The sequence below is a fragment of the Apteryx rowi genome, unplaced genomic scaffold, assembly GCF_003343035.1.
Source record: "Apteryx rowi isolate R43461 unplaced genomic scaffold, aptRow1 scaffold_94, whole genome shotgun sequence".
Taxonomy (NCBI): Eukaryota; Metazoa; Chordata; class Aves; order Apterygiformes; family Apterygidae; genus Apteryx; species Apteryx rowi.
In genome coordinates, this window is record NW_020451249.1 from 1,611,905 (window position 1) to 1,631,680 (window position 19,776).

The 19,776-nt window shown below is 46.4% G+C and overlaps 1 protein-coding gene across 1 annotated transcript in view; it reads right to left on the reverse strand.

Annotated features, from left to right (window-relative positions):
• SLC7A5 (solute carrier family 7 member 5) overlaps positions 1–19,776 on the reverse strand; it is a 43,218-nt gene that overhangs the window by 6,666 nt on the left and 16,776 nt on the right. The window contains exons 3-9 of the mRNA XM_026092093.1: positions 8,654–8,759; positions 7,601–7,645; positions 6,058–6,181; positions 4,844–4,947; positions 3,960–4,056; positions 3,458–3,607; positions 1,910–2,087 (exon numbers count right to left, since the gene is read on the reverse strand). Of these exons, the coding sequence (XP_025947878.1) occupies positions 1,910–2,087; positions 3,458–3,607; positions 3,960–4,056; positions 4,844–4,947; positions 6,058–6,181; positions 7,601–7,645; positions 8,654–8,759 (804 nt within the window). The remainder of the gene's footprint in view (positions 1–1,909; positions 2,088–3,457; positions 3,608–3,959; positions 4,057–4,843; positions 4,948–6,057; positions 6,182–7,600; positions 7,646–8,653; positions 8,760–19,776) is intronic.

Here is a 19,776-nt window from a genome sequence, read left to right on the forward strand (position 1 = left end):
GTTCATGATGTTCTGCCTCAAGGGGGCTCACCCATTTGCCTTCCCACTTAGGTTTTCAGCGACATTAGTCCAAACACAATTCAAGACTCAACAAGACCGCCGGCTGCTCTCTGCTCATGCCCACAACTTCTGCATGTAACTCCAAAGGCTTTGCCCCTGCAGCAAGGGTGCTGCATTGCCCTGAGAGAGGCTCCCGGTATTTGACACCAGGCTCTAATTGCACAGAGATACAGTAAGTTCAGACACCAGAACTGCAGGCAGCCAAAACTGAGTCAGCCACAAGAGCAGGAATGGGCATAAAAAAAATATATATATATATATTTTATATATATATATATATATATATATATATATATGAGCTGACATTTTTACTTGCAGTTTTGAAAACCCAGGCTGTACATGCACACGGCTTCTTTAAAGATTCAAGCAACGAGGACGAAGCCAGCTCAGCATGCTGAACACAAGGCAAGTCCACTGCCTTGCAGCAACAGACGGGACGGCACGTGCACAGAATAGATGAAGAGCAAAGGAAGCATTTCAGTTGCAGTTGTGCACTGGAGAGGTGATAAACTAGAATATCTTTATTTTTCCACCCATTAGTTCTGGTGGCTGGTATCCAAACACACTTGTGCTTTCTGCTACTTCACTGTGTGTTTGGAGATCACAAGATAGCCTTGCCAGATAAAACTAACAGTGATTCTAAATACACACAAGCAAAGTCAAACTCAGATTAGTGGATGTGACCAAATTATCTGCAACATATGAATATATGCAACGGTTTAAAGATCACATGTTTCTAACTGGGCATTTGCAGGATTCTCATCCTGTGTTCCCAGAATTTTTTCTATATTCTTCTTAAAAACCCTTGGTGGTAGAACACAATTAATATGCTAATTTGCCACCCAGGCACTGCAAAAAATGGCTTTTCCAGGAACTGAGCCTAATACACAGAATAAAAAAGTGTGAGAGAGAGAGAGAGAGCGAGTGAGAGCGAGAGCGTGCGCAGGAGAGAGAAAAAAAAAGAATAACAAGAGCTGAGTGCTGTTAAAAGGCTTTTTCTTCTTCATAAAAAGCACCCAGCTAAGGCTGGGCACTTCTACTTGTCTAGTTTTCTAGGTCAGCCTGTTGTATGAGAGCTGGGAGACAGATGGTAGAGTTTAGTTACTTGGACAACATAGATTAACTTTCTTGATTCAGTTGGTCAGACAGCGAGATTATATGGTGCCAAGAACAGCCCTTCCAAACCCACTGTGGTATAATGTCAGCTGTTGGAAAACCTTATACAAAGATACCTTAAAATAAGCCTCCTAAGAGAAAACATGCAGGGGATTTTCTCTTCTCTCTGCTGAGCTGTCACATTTTGATGCCAAGTAGAGCTTTGCCTGGATCAGAAATGTTATCACTGGCTAAGTGATGGATTGGGACTAATTCTGAATTTACAGCAGTCAAATTTAGGCCAACTGTGCTCAGACTGTTCTGCTGTTACTTTGTTTCCCTTCCTACCCACTGGAAAGGTATTCTCTGCTAACAAAGACTTGACCCTGTGCTTTTACAGGAGGCAGAAGAAAGGCAGCAATGTGCTCAGGGAATTATACTCTACTGCACAATATCCTGTTTGCCAAGAGAAAAAAAAAAAAAACAACTGGTGATTAGCCCAAGCTTTGTAATGATCGGAAGTCAGGGAGCATTTTGGGTGCTGGGCAGATATGGTAATCATCAGGTTAAAACTTGTTACTATTTAAAAAAAACAAACCAGAACAAAAACAAGTAATCAGAGCCAAGATGTTAGAAGCCTCCATTATAGAAGTGAGAGCCAGAGCTGCTAGCTGTAGCATGCTCACCAGGAAACACGGCTATTCTTGAAGCAAAAGCCGAGGCTGCAGCCTTGCTCTTCACTGGTAATACTTACAGATGCCTTGGAGAATCCACTTGGGCTTGTTTTGCCACCAGACCCCAAAGAAGTAAACAGGGATCCCACTGAAGATGATTGCAAAGCCAATCGCACATTCCTTTGGTGTCATCCAGAAGGAAACAGCGATGAGAAACAAGCAGGCCAGGATGAAGAAAATGGGCAGGCAGATGTTCACCTGAAAAAGGACCCAAAGAGCAGGTGAGAAGGTCTATCAGGGATCCAGAAAAGAGGGCCAGGTGACTCTCCAGTGCAGCTGATTTAGCTGCACAGCCCAGGAGGGAAGCAGCTCAGGATCCGTGATGGACCCTATGTGGATGGTGTTCCTGCCTGCCCCAGCACTCTGAACAAGGGGACCATGAGCTTGAATTGCTGTAGGGAGGTTATCAGTTTAGCCACTACTCTTCAGCAGTCCTGGAGAAACTAGGAGTAGACTAACATGCACATTTCAAAATGGCAAAACAAAGCATAGAGATGTGGCTTGCTAAGACAGCATGAGCCTTCTCAGCACCCACAGTTTCTGGCACCCAGTTCCATGCTCAAATGATTCCTTATAAAAAGCACTCATACCAATAGCATTAAATACAGCAGCAACCTCAGCACAAGCCATAGCGTCGTCACTGTAATTTCTTAGGGGACTCAGCTACGCTGCGTTCAGCACGGCACCTGATGAGAGCACCCTCCCTTTTTTTAAAAAATGGACGAAACACCCCATGAAGAGTTACTTTGGGAAGGCGCTGGTGCACGTCTGTAAGTTCATTTCTCTCTGGTTGCCTGTTGCCTGGCAGAGATCTGAGTGCGCTCAGGGGATGAGTGAGAAGCATGCCTCTAGGGAAGGCAGACACACTTGTGGCTGACATGATCTTGGCCTCCTCCCAAATGGGGCACGGTACAGCCAAGCTGGTCAAGGACAAACAGAACAAAGTTCTCATCTCTGCAGAACTTTCAGGCTTGGATTTGTCTGCTTTATTTAGGGGGGAAAAAAAAAAAGTGAATTCCACAATGGTACACAGTGTTTCACCGAGACTCTGTGAATTGTTCACAGACTCTATGAATTGTTCCGGGAAACATTAGCCTCAGAGCTTCCCACTGGGCGACCCTACCAGAACACCTCGCATCTCTGACAAACAGAGTTTCCTTCATTCGAGCGTCTGCGGCCACGGCAGCTCTTCCCCTCCTTGGCGGTGAGGACGCCGATTTGCATTCAGCAGATGTTTGTGCAGCATGGACACCTGCCTACCAAGTGGCTGTTAGCTACATGGTTCACACTTCCACAACACTTCCCCTGCCTGCCTGCTACACTCTTGCAATCTGAGTCCCTCTTTCATGCAGTAAAAGCAGCCATACTTCCTGCTCCTCCCATGGTGCTGAGCAGATGCTTCCCCAGAGAGGGATCAATGTTTTGTCCCCCCAGTCTGAAGCCTCTGATCTCTCGTACAGCTCAGAACTGCTGCTTTCAAGCTGGCAGAGCCACTCCTCTGACCATAAATGAAAAGGGCCTATGCAGGCAGGACTACTCTCCGCGGAATAACCACAGACTGTTCTCACCTTGATGGGCCTTTCCAGCTCTGGCTTCTTGTAACGCAGCCACATCATGCCAATGATGGCCAGAGCCACGCACAGCCAGTTGAAGAAGCTGAAGAAGTTGATGACTGAGAAAATGTTGTTGGAGAAGGCATAGAGCAGGGTCATGACACACTGTAGCCAGAAACAGAAGCCGTTACCAAAGGGAGAAGTAGGCAAAACCACATATATCACTACACCAAATACAGGTATTTTAGAGGAACTATCTACCAAGAATGGAAACAAGTTGATTAATTTTTACCTATTTAACCTATTTTCAGTTGGTGCCTGGAGTGATTTCAAAATGGAATGTGGAATATAAGGATATGATGAGAAGGGTCTATCTTCCCCCACAGCTGCAAGCAGAAATGGCTGTGTTTGGAGATGGTGCCCAAGCAGTCCTTCTCCAGCCACTCTGATGGTATCCTACCCCCACCCTTTCCTCCATACCAGCTCAGTGCTCAGCATCACAGACCCAGGTGCTTACCGTAAAGATGAGGGATGGCACTGGAGTGAGAAGCCTAGGGTGAATCATAGACAGGATTGAAGGTAGGTGTCCTTCTCGAGATCCCACGAAGAACAGCCTGAGGCGAGGGAGATAGAGCGGTTACCCCTACATCAACCCTTAGCCCAAGACTGGGTTTGTCTTCAACATATAACAAGTGGGGACAGTCCCTGATCAGCCTACACAGTGCTGACCAAGAAAGATGGAAATGCCCAAGTCTACACAAGTTTTACACATCAGCGGTGTGGTCGCACAATGCCAACTGTGGCCCCTTTTGCTAGTCACTGGTTCGAGAGCGGGGCCTGCCAGGATCAGACCCCAACGGCGGGTTCTGCACACATGCACAGTGGAAAGTCCCTGTCTTGGAAGGGAGGCAGGAGACAGGAAAGGAATGCAAGAAAGGAAAGGTTTATATCCTCCTTTCCAGAGAGAACATTTAAGCGACTTTGCTACGATAACCTGCGAAATGGGTGTCAGAGCTGAAATCTCCCACGTGCCAGTCCTGTCCCATCCCTTCTCCGCTTTCTGGAGGAATTCTCAGCCCTGAAGTTTCATAAGCTGCTGGTTTTCATTAAATCCACTTTCTCAGGCAACGCCACTGAGTTCCAAGCCTGTGTTTGGTTATGTCCTAATAACTTCAACAGGACTTTGCCTGAGGAACAGAAGACTAAGACCACTGCAAGAGATTCCTTTAAACTGGATATGGTTTTAAAGCCTTAAAAAAAATTATACTCATTCCCCACATGGCCTCCAGACCTTTTAGACTTTGTACCTACCAACAGCCACTCTTTGAAGGACAGTTCTAGACAAAGAGGCAGTAAGCACTGCTTGTAAACAAAACTCACAAAATTGAGCAAGAAACCTACCGGGAAGAAGTGAAGAGAGATCCATTAACAGATCCAAAGCACGATAAGCCAACAAAGACAGGTATGATCCAGGACATGACACCGAGGTGATAGTTCCCAAAGTCCTAAATGAGGGGCAACAAGAAAGATATTTCACACCTAAAAACACCCAAGAGAACTCACAGCTGCCTACAAAGACTTAAAATTTGTAGAAATCTGAATCATTAACATGGTTTAGTACCTCAGGCTTTTAAAGTGTTTTTCACATTGCCATTTGCTGCTTCACCTTCCTGAAAAAGTTTTGTGGAATTGCACAAAATCAGCAGAAGGCCTTTCCCTTGGAGTCAGGACACAACATTTACTAGACCAGCTATTCCAGAAGTTCAAGACCAAACTGAAACTGCACGGAGATTCAGATTTTTGGCTATTGCTGATTACACGCAGGGAGCTGATTCGGGATGCTGGGACACAGCCCTTTACAAATGCAGCGACCCGGCGTTGAAGCTTTACATTGCAAACTGACTCTGACCTGCTTCGCTGCAGTTTTATGTTGAAATAATTATGTTGATTTCAACAGACTTGCAAAGGAACACGACTGGAATAACACAGCACAGGCTGGTACGTCCAATAACTCAACCCTGTATACTTCGAGCAGGGGTTCACTACGAACCCGAAGGAGAGAGTGCCATCACCTGAATGGCCCAGACCAATCTATACTGGCCTGGGAGAGTCCCCTCAAGCACTGAACAATCCTGGTGACACTTAGTTTGCAAGACCATGCAACACTGCTCACTTCTGAAGCAATCAGGGTTTCTGACTGCAATGGCATTTTAATCAATAGAAATATTATTTTTCTCTCTTAATTAGAACAAGGAAGACACAGAGGGAGAACAGCCTAGTTCAGTACTGACCGAATGACCTTTTCCCGTAAATACCATGCTCTGGTAACTGATGATAAGTCATGCGGCCAGCAGCACCTTTGGGTATTTATGAATTAAGAGCAGCACTAACCGCCTGCCCTCCCTTGCTCTTCTCCGTGATAAACCCCCTGTGGTATCACACTGTCCTTGCCTGTTCCCGTCACAGTTGCTCTTTATCTCCCGTCAAACATGAGTTGTTTTATAAGCAGCCATGGTCAGCATGGAACAAACTAGGAGATGTATGTAGAGATTGTAAGTCTAATTTAACCAGCCTTGGAAAACAGATGAGTCACGTCAGAAATGCACCTATCTTACCACAGCCACAGCTTCGGACGTCAGCATCTGCTCCGTCGACAGGGTTGTGAAGTAAGCCAAGTTTGTCAACACATAAACCAAAGTAACTACAGGTAGTGAGATGATGATAGCCAGAGGCAGGTTTCTAGGAAGAAAATATAAATTGTAATGAGCTCTGCAGTTCAGAGAAGAGAGTTGTCGATGCCAGGGAATGTTATGGAAGAAGGTTGCTGCTGCTGTGGCCCTTCTGGATTCACTTAAATTTGGCATGAGCCATTCTGCTTTTCTTTGGCTCCTCAGCAAATCCCGTTTCCCAGCCACACTCTGCTCCTCTAGAAGGAGAGAAGAAAATGCTCACACAGGAATAGCCCGGAGGCTGACAGATGCAGAGCGAAGGACTGTGGCAGATGGAGCTGTTTGTGTGGAGGGACTCTGGCTGTCTGGGCAAGCAGTAAACCAAGTTCACTGCAAAAGCAATTAAAAATAAGTCCCCACGTTTCTTGCTAGCTAGTGGCATTAGCACATGCATGCTCTTCTGGACAGAGAAGAAGCATTTATGCTGGTGGCTTTCTTGTGGGAGATGGAAAGATGAGGGATTTAGTGGGCTGTTTTTAGGCTCTAACTCTGTGCAGCTGGCTGGACTGACGAAGTCCAAGGAAAACTAACTCAGACACAGCCTAAGTGGGTCTACAAAGATGGGGTCGTGTGGATACAAATTCGCCTTTCCCAATAGTCTAACTTAATTCATGAACAGTAATTGAAAGAGGAAGCCCTGCTTGATGCCACATAATTGTGGAGCTCAAAGCCACAGGAGGTGAGCGTCAAATACCATGTCTGCCTTCAGAAGGCAAGAAAATAATTGCAAACTGCAAAAACTTTCATAACCCTGTTTGTMAAGGAAAGGGTGTATCAAATCTCCTGCTTCCCAGCAGGCACTAATCACTGCTGGGGTCAGCCAGAAACGGGCTCTTGCACAACTGATCCTGGAGCCCATATTTAGAGAAGGCCACACCTTCCCTACAAGCAAAAACAAATTGTCACTGATGTCCTGCTTTGGCGTGGCCAACCCTCATCTCACCAGGTCCCCCGCGCAACCCTGAAAGGCACGGGCAGTGCAGAAAGTGGCCTATTGCTTGATGGAACAGAAAGAGCACACAGCAAATAGACATATGCTCAAATACTTCTGGGAGTTTACACAAGACTGTAATAAATCCGTAAGTGCCTCTTCCTTGCCTATAATTCAGAGAGGTGCCAGGCCAAGGAAATGGGACTTTCCAGTATCACTGATAACATTAACAGTGCAGGAAAGCAGTGTAAACAACAGCCCTCCTCATATAGATGATATTATTATCCCCTCCCCCTATTCTAAGGAAGAACAATGCCATTATCTGTCAAGTTTTTGGTAGTGATAACTAAAGATAGCCCCTTCTTCCCTTTCCCTAGAAGACCTTGGCTTCTGGGCTGATTAGCAACATCTATTAAACACAAGGCTGCCACAAGGAAGGGACGTCCCAAGAACAACCACCTTTCCCCCTGGGGAAGTCATCACAGGACACACACATACCTGTAGGGATTTATCATCTCTTCTGTAACAAAATTCAAGTAATTCCTATAATTTAAAAAGGACAGTGGTTAATTCTGATTATGCCACTCAATAAATTAAGCCCTTAATTTACCTGTGTGCAATGGAATTTTAGGAGAGGTAGAGAGACTGAATCCTGCTGCAGAACTTATGGTGGCTGATGCACAGTTCAGGATCTACAGTTCGGGATCTATAGTACAAAACCTGCAAAAGTCTGAGCCCTGGATGCTGCCAGGGATCTAGCACACCACGTTGCCAGTCAACTTCCTTACAACAGGAGGGGTGACTGCAGGCTAAGCAGCGGGCCCACTAGCAGCAGAGCCACTCTTTGGGCAGTGATGATGGCTGCAATCAGGCTGTTTTCACTGCAAAATGAGCAGGTTCCTTCAGTCTGCAAGTGCTCAAAGGGGCTGATAAAAAAAAGCTCTCCAGGAGCTTGTTTGGTGCTGTCCATGAGAGATGCGCACAATTACTAGTCACAGGCACAGAACCGAAAGTCTCCACCAGCAAATTGCTTTGAACTTCACCAAACAGGAGTGACAGTGAGTTGATATGACTGTGTCTGGATGAACAAGTGTAGGAACAGACTGGGCTCCTGCTCAAAAAGATGGCCCAGAGCACGTGAAGGACCTTCTTCTGCACGGAGCTGTTAGCCACAGCAGCCTCTCTACTTTGCCATACCTAATGAATCTGTTGGCCTGTAACACACCTCTCCTCTGCTAGACAAATCCATCCTGGTGCTTTCTTTTAATACCATCTCTGAGGTGCGCCAAGAAGCCTATTAACTGCTCACTGGGATTCCTAAATCCTATGATTGCTAGCAGCTCTTTCTGCTTCCATGTCCTGGCTGGAAACAGGGTGTGAAGTATGACTATTAACATTATTAGGCAAAACCAAAGCATTTGCATCATTGCCCTCATAACAAGAAAGAGCTGGTCCTGGACCAGGCTCTTCCTGCAAACATACACAATCTAGAGACAGGAGGAATGAACTACAACATTTGGTGCTGAAAAAGGAAAGAGGGCTGCATCTTACCATCCTCCATAGGCAAAGAGACCGCTGTACAAGGCTAACACGATGCTCCCCACATCGACTTTTGTGCCTTCAAAGGAATGTTCAGGAGTCAGGTTTGTCACATCGCCTGCAGAGAACAGAAACCAGAAAGGACCAATTTTAGAACTGGCCAAACTGTGAACTTGAGGGACCTTTGCAGGGTTATGAAAGGAAAGAGAGAAACCTCGAGGCAGAAGCTGCTCTGAGGACACTTAATTACTGTGCTGATGCATTGCTGGTTGCATCGGAGAGCATGTGCACCTATTTCTATTGAGCTGGCCCCTACAGTTTTACAGTGCTTAATTCCTCTGGAGTAATTCATCAAGTAATCAGGCTCAAACATACCTGTCTCAAGCAGCTGGCCATTATAGAGCGCTCAAATTTTCTCACGCTGTGCAATGTGCCATCGCTGCGGTAATCTCCCAGACACCTCCCTGTGAAGAAAACACCCTGGGGTCCTTCTAGCTGGAAGATGCTATGCAAACAGATATTGTCACATTGTCTTCTCAACTGAAAGCTGCTTTTATTTGATAAAAAACCAGGATTTCCTCTAGTTCCACCAGCGACCTGATAAAGCAGAGGGTTTACGGCAGTCTCTTTGATTGTGGGAAGTTAGCTGCTTTAGGGCTTGAATATCAAAAGTTCCTGTTATTTATCTGCTTTTGAAACAGAAAGCCATAAATAGAGGGTTCAATTGAACATTTGGTAAGAACTTTCCCAGAGCAGCCAAGAGTTTATTTATTTTGCTTTAAAATGCTCTGCCGCTGTTTTGTTCCCTGCCTTTTGATCTGGAGCCTACATCCAGACCGGGATGGGGAAGCCACACTCCCTCGGCGAAGGCAGAGCTCCCCTTTGTGAGGAAGGAAGCGGAGCGAGGCAGGATTCAGTACTGCGCACGTTAGCAGTCAGCATCCCAGGAGCCCTGTTGCTGCCCATGTGATTCCTCTTAGGGCACAGACCTTCACTAATCGCACAAGCAACCTTATCACATGGCAGTCAGCAGTGCCTGGAGCTTAACCCTTCATCTCCCGAAACAACGTACCCAGGACTTGCATCTGGGGAAAGACAAGGAATACTGACAGCACACGGTGTTCTTCCTCTGAACTGCCTCTCCTCCCATCTTGCGCTGGAAAATTTCACTCCCCTACCCCACCAAGCACCACATTTGCAGATGCCTGGTAACAAATCTAGACGCACAGACCTTTTCACTCCTGGCACTCGTGTTTCTATTGGTGGGGAAAGGGTGGGGTTAGAGGGCTTGCTGGGGAGGGAACGGGGGCAGCTGAACTGGGATGCGAGAGACGAAAGAAATGCAGGTGGAGTGTAAAGGCCAAGTAACAAACTGGCCTGGGGTTGCCGCTCTCACCTCCCCACAAGGCAAAGTGGAGGAGGAATTAAGGGGAGCAGCTGTCATTTCCAGGTAGTCTACAAAAGGCAATACTCCCTAACACAGCGGGCAAAATGCTCTCTGCTCACAAAGCTGCCCAGGAAAGCAGCCTGCCTCCGCCTTCTTCCCTGCCCTCGTTTGCTGTCCTGTTTGCAGGGGGATGCTGTTGGTGGGAGCTGAAGAAGAGCCAAGGCCACAGTAGGAGCACATGCATTGGGCAGTTGGGTCTGGAAAACCCAGCCCCAGCTACGTCCATCAGGTTTGCAAGGCCCCCAGTTGCCCAGATCCCACCGCAGACCCAGTTTTCCTGGTGTGAGGCTGCTTTGTCCCTCTCTCCCCACACCTTCTCACAGGAGGAAGGTCTCTTCCGAATTAACCTTGGAACATGCTGGTTGTATTTAATGCCCCTTCTGCCAGGGAATCTTCTTAGCAAAATGCACCAACCATTTTTAAAAAGTGGGGTTAGAACACATGCAGGAGAGTATAATAGGGAAACCAGCCCTTCTGTTGGAAATGGGGAAACCAAGACAGCAAACTGGTTGAGGAGCTACAAAATAGGGTCTAGCTGCCAGTGCTTGAATGAAATAAGGCACTGAAAGGGGAGAGCTGTGTGGAAACTCAAAGAAACTGATACAATACTGTGAGATTAACCTTAATTCCTGGCTATTAGGTTCAGCCATATAATCTTAACTTGGCATTAACGCTCTGGCTTGGCTCCGAACAATAAGGCTGAGCTGAAGGAGAGGCTGCTCGGTATCATGTTCTGCTTGATCCCCCAGCCTAAGCTTTCATTAATTTATTTTCTGCCTTTCCCAAATAATTACCAGTCTAGTTCCTTCCAGGTCTTTTCTTATGGGGAAAAAGATACAGTTTTTGTTAATAGTAACTGTAATTAGCTACTGGAACCACACGCAAAAGGACTAGGAGAGCAGGTATCTCCACACTCTCTCTATGGGTGCAGCGCTGAAGCAAAGGAAGAAAAACCAAGCCTGACATTTCATTACTCTGTGGGTGCACAGTGGGTGGGTGGGGGGCAATGGATGGATGGGTGGGACACAGGTAATTATTACTCACACCTTTTCCTTGCACCTGCCACAGCACATATCTAACACATCTCTTCAAAGCACCAGCACTGAAATGCAGCTACTGGCAGAGGATTGGCAAGTCAGGAGGAAGGGCTCTCCCAGACCACCTTCAGGCTAGAGATAAGTCTCATATGGACAACTCCATGAACCACAGTGCGTCTGCTTTCATTCCTCTCTCTTCTCTACTTCTTGCTTTTGTCCCTCTGACCATGTCATGATTGCCAGTCCTCTAGCTAGGAAGGAAAGGGCTCTCTTTCTCCTCAACTCTTGAGAAGCTGACGCCTCACTGTCCTCTCCCTGCCTCACCTAGCAAGTGTTGTAGCTCTCCAAAAACTTGCAGCAAGTTGCTAAACTTCATGTCTCTATCATCCCACGGTCAAATGAGGATTGCAACCTGTCATAATGTGATTAAACAACCAGAGGAGCTGAGATCTCTCTCTTCCCAGGGACAAGCTCATCTTCTCAAGTGTCCATGTGCTACCCCTTTGCCACAGGTTTTCTTTCTTTCATGCCTCATGGCCTCCTGGTTGCATGACAGAGCCTGGGCTCCTTAACAAGCACCCTCTGAAGATTGCATCTCAGCAGAGCAGTCGTCCTCTCCTGCCATCACAACAAGGCTCTGTTCCACCCTGCCAAACGGTGGATCACCAGAGAGAGAGTAATTTGTGCTCGCCAGTAATGCCTTTACAGACGTAACTGGCACCATATTATGTATCTTGGGGCAATAAAGCCAAACTCCAGCGATGGAGGGTATGCCAGATGTCCTCCCGACATGGGCTAAGCTGTAAAACACAGTGGGTGAGCTCTGACTATATCTGCGTTGCCCTGATCTTGCTAAGAGCCCCACACAGAGATAATCAGACAGAGGTTCAAGCAGTTACTAGACAAATGCTTGGAACAGAAATCCATCAAACACAAAGATATTGCATCTGGTGCAGAAGACCCCGAGGTGCATGGGAGGCTGAGAAAGCATACTGGGAGGCACTGCAACATGTTTGCCTTGTTATTACACTCTTTAAGAGGCTCATTATTGGTCACAGCTGGAGACTGGGAATACTGGACCAGATGTCCTTCCTCTAGTATTTATTTCTTACATTATTTACTTATTAGGGCATGCTGTTCCAAATGGAGAGGTATGAAATTCTGTTCCTGACAGACACTCTACTTCTTACTCTTTCAAGCCTGAGTTTACAGTTCAAACCTCTAAAGGACTCTGGATCAAATGAACAGTTACAGACCTGCGGGTGAGACTGCCAAGCACGGCCTCTGCTGCTCCCACAGAGCAAGAGGCTCCCCCACGAGCATGTCCTGGCCCAGGGCTTGCTGCAGGCCGAGGCGTGCTCTGCTTGTCCTCCTCGGCGCCTCTCCATCCCTCTCCTGCTCACACCCCCTGTTAGGAGCAGGGGCTGCTGCAGACAGTGGCAGCCGCTCTCTGGGCAATGCCCTGCCCATGCCTGGCACCCTGATGATCTGGAGCCTGGTTTGAACTGGCTGTTCAGCTGCACTCTGCTCTACAATTAACCAAATTAAGGTAACAAGCTGTGACATAAACCCTATTTGCTGATCTTGCCAGCTGCCAAGACTCTGGTAATTGCTCCAGCAAGCGATGGGTCACCTGGGGCCTTTCTGCGGGAGGGACCTATTTCAGTCCATGCGCTGCATGTTCAGACCTTTTCTTTGAAAATGCTCATTTGCTCCCCAGTCATGTCCATTCCGGTTTTAATAGCACAGCAATCTTCTATTGCAATAAGTGGTTAATCATAATTAAATAGTTTTAGCTTGCCTAAGCAGTGAGGAGAGGGAACACAGCCATCTAGAGAACTCAGCAAAAGACGGGGAGGCCATTCAGTGTGTTTCGCTCATGGACAAAATTGAGCCAAAGAGAAATGTGTTGTATATATGAAAAACCCCAAAGGAGAAGATCCACTCAGCTGTTGAGACATTTCCTGAGAAAAGTAATGTGAGTTCAATTGACTGAGTCATAAAACTGGACAGTGAGAAACACTGAGAGGCCAGGGTTTGGGCAGCATTTCTACAGCAACTCATAGCTCCGCAGGAAATGTCCCCCTGGTAGCCACAAACAGTTGCTCCTCTCCAGCTGCTACCATTGACCTAATCACTGTGCTGCTGCCGCGTGCCCAGCTTTGCACTATGCAGGTCTGAACAGCAGCTCTTAAACTCGGTTCCCTAGCAGATGAGTTTATGGGTCTCTGCTTATGGTCTGAAAACCACCACCAGAAGCCTTGGCCCAGCAGAGAGAGCATCCAACAAGGAGCCAGAGCTCCTGGGTTACACTCCTGATTCTCACTACTGGCTGTGGACAAGTTATGACATTTCCCTGTCTTTCAACTATTTCCTCCTGTTTTATGGAAAAATGCCTCTTTCCTCCCAGTGCTGGAAAGCTTTGTAAATACCATTCATGAAGAGCTATTATCTCTGCTGCAGGCTGAGGCCAAGGGTCTGGGCTGCCAGATTCACGCCCCCACAAACGCATTATTACCTCTATTACAGAGCTCAAAGCATCCAAGGAGCCCAGAGGCTGGGAAAGAGTCAGCTGCCCACTGGAGCCGTGCTCTTCTTCCTGCTCATAAGCTAACAGGAGTGAGAGAAGACACCCACCACTCACCTTCCTAATGTGGCATCACACCCTGATCTCAGTAGGAATATGGCCACGTCCACTAGCTTCAGACAAAAATCTTCCTGAGAAATTGTTGAAAGCCAGGAAGCCCAAGGAGTCACGCTTCACAACTTCTCCTTTTGCCGTGGTCTACCAGAGCTCTCAGGACAAAATACTTGGGAAAAACAGCATTTTGTAACCTCTTCCACTTCCCTCTGCATTCTGCTGCTATCACCAAAAAATCTTTACCCTCCTTCTAGGCAAACACTTCCCCATTTTCACCACCTCTGTGCCAGCATAGCATTTGCTGATAAAAAATAAAGAAGCAGTTACAGAAGTCCTGGCGTGGGCCCTGGAGTGAGGCTGCTCTGCAGGCGGCCAGGTGCACAGCCCAGAGCACACCATGTCCCATCCCGGAGCCACGGTGCGCAGGGCAGTGCAGGGACCCGGGATGACCAGAGTCACTTTGATCCTTGGCACAGGAAGGAAAGGCCGTTTCCTACATGCCCCCTGTCTGTTCTTATTAGGGCAGATTAACAGCAAGGTGCTAACCCTAAACAAACCACCCAGTGGGTTTCCTGCCACTTCCCGTAAGCTTGATTTATCTTGGCTTCTCTGCACAACACGTTCAATCCATGTTCACAGAAACTTCTGATTGAGAATGATGAGCAAGAAAAGATGAGTCTTTAGAGAGGGTGAATAGAGGCTGACTAGACCTGTAACAGAGCCACAAACCTTTGGAGAGGGCAGATACACCTGCCTGTCACCTGGACTGCTATCAGAGAGCATTAGTTTTAGTCCCATTTCAGTTGGAAGCCGTGGAATAGAATCCATATACAATGCAAGCCCAAGCACACATATATGCACACAGAGCTACCAAGAGCATTGACGCACCCCTGGCATGAACCACTGCTTCTGCTGCAAGCAGAGGCTGAGAGAGGAGGCGCAGAGAGAGATGCAAAGATGCAAACAGCAGATACCGAAGCATGAGCTGCGCTCTGGTTAAATGTGTCTGCATCACTGACACAGCTGCATTTGGAAAAATGAGAAGCCAACACAGAACCTCTCATGTCACCTGCCTTAGAACCCACCCAACTCACAACAGTAGTGATCAGGGGTCTCTGTGACCCCTCCCAGATGCACTCCTCAGTCTCAGATGCAAGACACCTACCTCGATCCAGCTAGGATTTGGCATTTCAATTCAGGATACCAAAACAAACAGTGTGCTACATCCACATCTCCTTGGATGAAGCAGCTTTTCAGATGTCAATACATTATTTCCACCCTGAAGAATTAATGCAGCCACTAACCTCCACAAACAATATAGCTCACGTCAGCATTAAAGGCATCACAGGCACCCTTCCAAGGTGTACATACATAGCCATTCAAACTCTCACTGATCATTTGATTTTTGGTTGTTATTAAATGCATTTTATTTGTTTTTGGACAGGTAATTTCACACTCGTAAAATCCAAAAGCCCCAGCAGGCTGAACTCTATCCTTGAATCTGTAACTGCCAAAAATTTTCTGGGCAGAGTGGGCAATAAAAAAATGGGCTGAGCAAAAATTAACCCCTGCTCACTCCAAATCCAAACATGCAAACCACAAAGCACACTAACCTGCCATGCCCACCTGGCCTCAGCAATTGCAATCACCTTTGGCTGGAGATGAAATCAATGGTTAGAGAGCGACAAACCCATAAAACATAATTGCTTTCTATCAGCCCTCCAGCATAAGATGCCTGATCAATCTCCAGCATGCTCGAGGTGATTTAGAGGTGCAGAATGCTGGCCACTTTCCCAGCTTCCTTGTTCACTCTCTCCTTCAGCACAGCCTTCCACTTTTCATCCACACCGTTAATCAGAGGGTGAGTAAGGGAAATGTAGCAGCTTTCCTTCAAAGCTTAGTGCTGGTAAAAGATGTTATAGAGGCATTTCTGGATGCCAATGTAACAAGAAACAGTATGGGCAGCTGCAGGGCACACATTTCCTGCAATCTTCTGTGCAGGAGCCTTGGCCCCAACTTGCAGGGACACACTCAAAAGCTTGAGGGATGTTTACTACCCATAGGCCTTGCCTCATCTCTGCCAAAGAGGACCTACAGAGAGAGTTAGTCATGGGTTAGCTGGGTGAACACCCGCCTGGTTTGGCTTCGGTCTCCGAACTCATTCCAGATGGCTCCAGCTCCGCCATCGGCAGATTCCCGCGTCCCAGGTTGTGTCCTAGAGTCAGTTCCCAAAGGGAGCTGGTCCCTCCCGACACAGACACCAGTGCAGCAGCTTCCCCGCTGCACACACAGCGTGTGCAAAGGCATCACTGACTGCTCCATCTACCCTCATTTTCTAAAGAGCAGGTCACGCCTGATGTGGCAGGAAATGACAAAAATCACTTTAAAATCCCCCTAAACATTGACCTGACGAGCAGGTTTGTTCTCCGGTTTACCCTACGGACACGAGAGGTTAAGAGAGCAGGTCAAAGGGAAGCTTGCAGCAGATTCCTGCAGCTGTGCTAGCTGCTTATTCCTCTCCAAATGGCTGGGCATGATTAAGTGCAGGTTCAAATGGAAGTGGATGCAGACAATGACAACACTTGTTCTCTGCTGGTATCTGTGTGCAGTTGTGCTTTGAAACCTGAGGGAGCCTGATTTTAATTACCAGCCATGAATTTCAAATTTTCCTGTCATTTCAGCAGGACCCCTTCAGAGCAAACCTGCTCGCTACACTCTTGGGACTATATTCACTCCTTTGCTCTTTGCAGAGTTTATCTGCTCAGTCGCTAGGTCTCATTACAGATTTGGCTCAAGGGGCTTTTCTGGGACATTTGACTGATGCTGCTATTAGCAGTAGAGAGGAAAATCTGGGAGGAAAGGAAGAGCAAATAAACTTTTCCTTCCTCAGATGTTCTTAATCACAGGATTTGTCACAAAAAAGGTGAAAAAATAAATTTGGCCAGAGAATTAGCAAAATAACCCTCACTCAGAGAAACAGATCAGATGGCCATTTTCTAGCAAAAGGCAACAGTATTCAATAAATGAAGGATATACACATATGTGCAGGCACACACACATAGCCAAGATGTTGCCTCATGCCCAGAGTACTTAGATGGTATTTTTATTAGGCTTCATAGACATGCTAAGCACACCTTAATATCTGAGGGTTTAGATCTTCAGTTCTGCATTTTCAGAAAACATCCCACATTGAGTTTACAATTTGCCAGCCACAAGTACGCTCCTAAATACCCTTTTACAAAGAGCAAACAATATGGGGGGGGAAGGAGGGAGGATGAGAGAAATGTGCCACTGCTGCATTATGTAGTACACATCTATTTAAAGAAAAAACTGTCATTAAAAACAAGATTCCCTGCCTAGACTAAACTCTCCACGGCCCACGTCTGGAGTTAAACCTACCTGCTTTGTCCTTAGTTTACCCCGTGCTTGTTCAGCAGATGCAGCGCTCTGCTGGTCGCTGATAAGCGCAATGAAGGGAGCTAAAGAGAGTAATGCTGATGGTTACCATCCTAGCAGGCACTTGAGGCACCACAGACAAGAGATTTAAGATCAGAAATCAGGCATTAAGAGAGAGAAGGGAAGATAACTTCAATAAAAATAATTCAATAACATGAGTGTTAAATTCTATTTCCCTAAGTCCCTGCTGCCCAAATGTTTTACAAAGAACTTGGCTGAGGAATCACAGCGAGGTCTGTAGTCCACCTCTGCAGCCCTCCGCTAAGTACAGCAGCCAGAACTGGCACCTCGCTGTTTGCGCTGCCCAGGGTTAGATAAATGTTTAAGGAACCATAGAGTATCAACAACAAAAAAGCTGGAATATTCTTTTGATTAAAAGATATGCTTTAAAAACAGTTTTTGACCTCAAAACTTTCACCAAATTTCCCATGTAAAAAGTATCAGCATGTTCTTAAAGACTAGTACTTTTTCTTGACCATTTCATTCCTAGTTTACTTTTCAAGCCATTGTGCAGGTGATTTGGGTATGAACACAACAGCCATGGACCTAACCACAGACCTCTCAGCTCACGTCCTCTGAAGAGCTGGAGTCGGTGGAGAAGCATCCTTAGATCTGCATGACGCTCAGTCCAAGCTGGCTGCATGACCTAGTCCCAGACACCCTGACTTCCAGCCAGCCGTGTTAATCACTGTGTCTTACTGTCTGTCTGTCCACTAGGTAATAACATGGCCAAAAAATACCTAGAGATGGCTGGACAGAAGGCAATTTCTAAGAGCTGCTAGAGCAGCAGAACAAAAGAGCAGCCTAGTTTTCAGTAACAGTGGAGTGAAAATGTGCTGATCCCGTCTATGCTCGAAGTTACTTGCACAGTTTAAGTACTACAGATTTGTGGGTCATACAGCTGGGGGTAAAACTATACGGATTTACAAACCAATATACTAAGTCCAGGACACTGAACTTTTACAGCAACACAACTCTAGCCACATGAAGGTTTTTAAAACTGTAACTTTTGTATTAGTAAAATAATTGTATCCCAAGTGGAACCGCTATACTGGGTCAACTTTCAAGTAGTTGAAAGGCTGTCTAAGTATGAAACCAAAGTCTACCCTCCTTCTGAAGCTGCATGAGAGAAATGATGTAAAACAGCTGTCCGCAGAAAGATCACAAGGAAATGCTATTTTCTGTGTGGTAATATTGCCACATATTTCTTTGTCTTAAGATGTTACTGTTTTTCTGAAAAATAATAAAAATGCTCAGTGAAGGATAAAAAGAAAAAAAACAAAAACTGAAGGGGTGAAGGTCAATACAGAGCAGGACATACTTCTGCAAAGTCTCAGAAATTTCCACATTTGAGCAAGAAACTGTGGTATTGCTCCTCTACTCTGTTTATGGATACTGTAAACATAAAACAGCAATAGGGAGTAACCATTAAAGTAAGTTAACCAGCACTGTTCAGACACTATCCAGAGTGTCATGGGAACACACAACCCCTTCACCTCCGAAATTTCAGTACCAGCCAAATCGCCACAGAAGTATTATCAACTCAGCGTGTATTTTCCTCCAGCAATAGTTGCCAGCTAAGGACTGAACTTACTGAGCTGGTAGTGCTCAGAGTCCTCTTTGTCCAACGAGCTTTATGACTGGCAAAAAAGAAAACAAGGGCACGCAGAAGAACAGCGAAAGCATGACACGCTGCGGCTGCGGGACTCAGGATCATCCACATGCTCGGAGGTTAAACGGGCTTTTAGAAAAGTTACCCATTTAAAAGTGTCAGCACTCTAAAAGACTAGGCCTATAGTAAGTATTTTGCCTGGAGGACGTCCAGCAACTCTGTACTGCACTAACACGTAGTACAGACCTGAGAGAGTCACAGAAACAAAGGCTTCCAAGTGCACCTCGTCTGCCACCCCGCTCCAGGGCAGGTTCGACTGTACTTAAATCATTCCTGAGAGATGTTGAGTTAATCTGTTCTCAGAAACCTCCAATGAAAGAGTTTCACAACCTCCCTGGACAATCTATTCAAGCCCTGTTTTACAGGTAAAAGTGTTTTTTTAATGGCTACTGTGAATTTCCTGTGCCTCTCAGCCGGCACCCATTACTTCTTGTCCCAATGAACACAGAGAACAGGACAGTCCTTTCCTCTTTGCAGTGTGCTTTAGGTGATGCTGGTATGCTTTCCCTGAAGAAAAAGGAAAAATGTGTGTATCCCTGCTACAGTGAGGCATCAAGTTACCTGGCATGATTTAAAGAAAAGTTCACAATGTTGCAAAAGACGTGTATATGTGGAAGCTAAGGAAGGGCAAACGAAAGGAGCTTGCAAGTTCTTAAAGACTTACCAGAGAGCTCGCAACTTCCATAAGGCGATTAATAAAAATCCGTGTTAGAGCATGGGCAGACTTCTAGGCAGCACGTTGTTAAATACAAACTCAGACAAGCAGTGGTGCACGACTTGGGACAACTTCCAAATGTGGGCTGCGTGAGAAGCATCTTTTGTAAATCCAAAGGCTCCCACTCCGATCCAGCCTCCTTTATGCTGAGTGTTGCATGCACACAC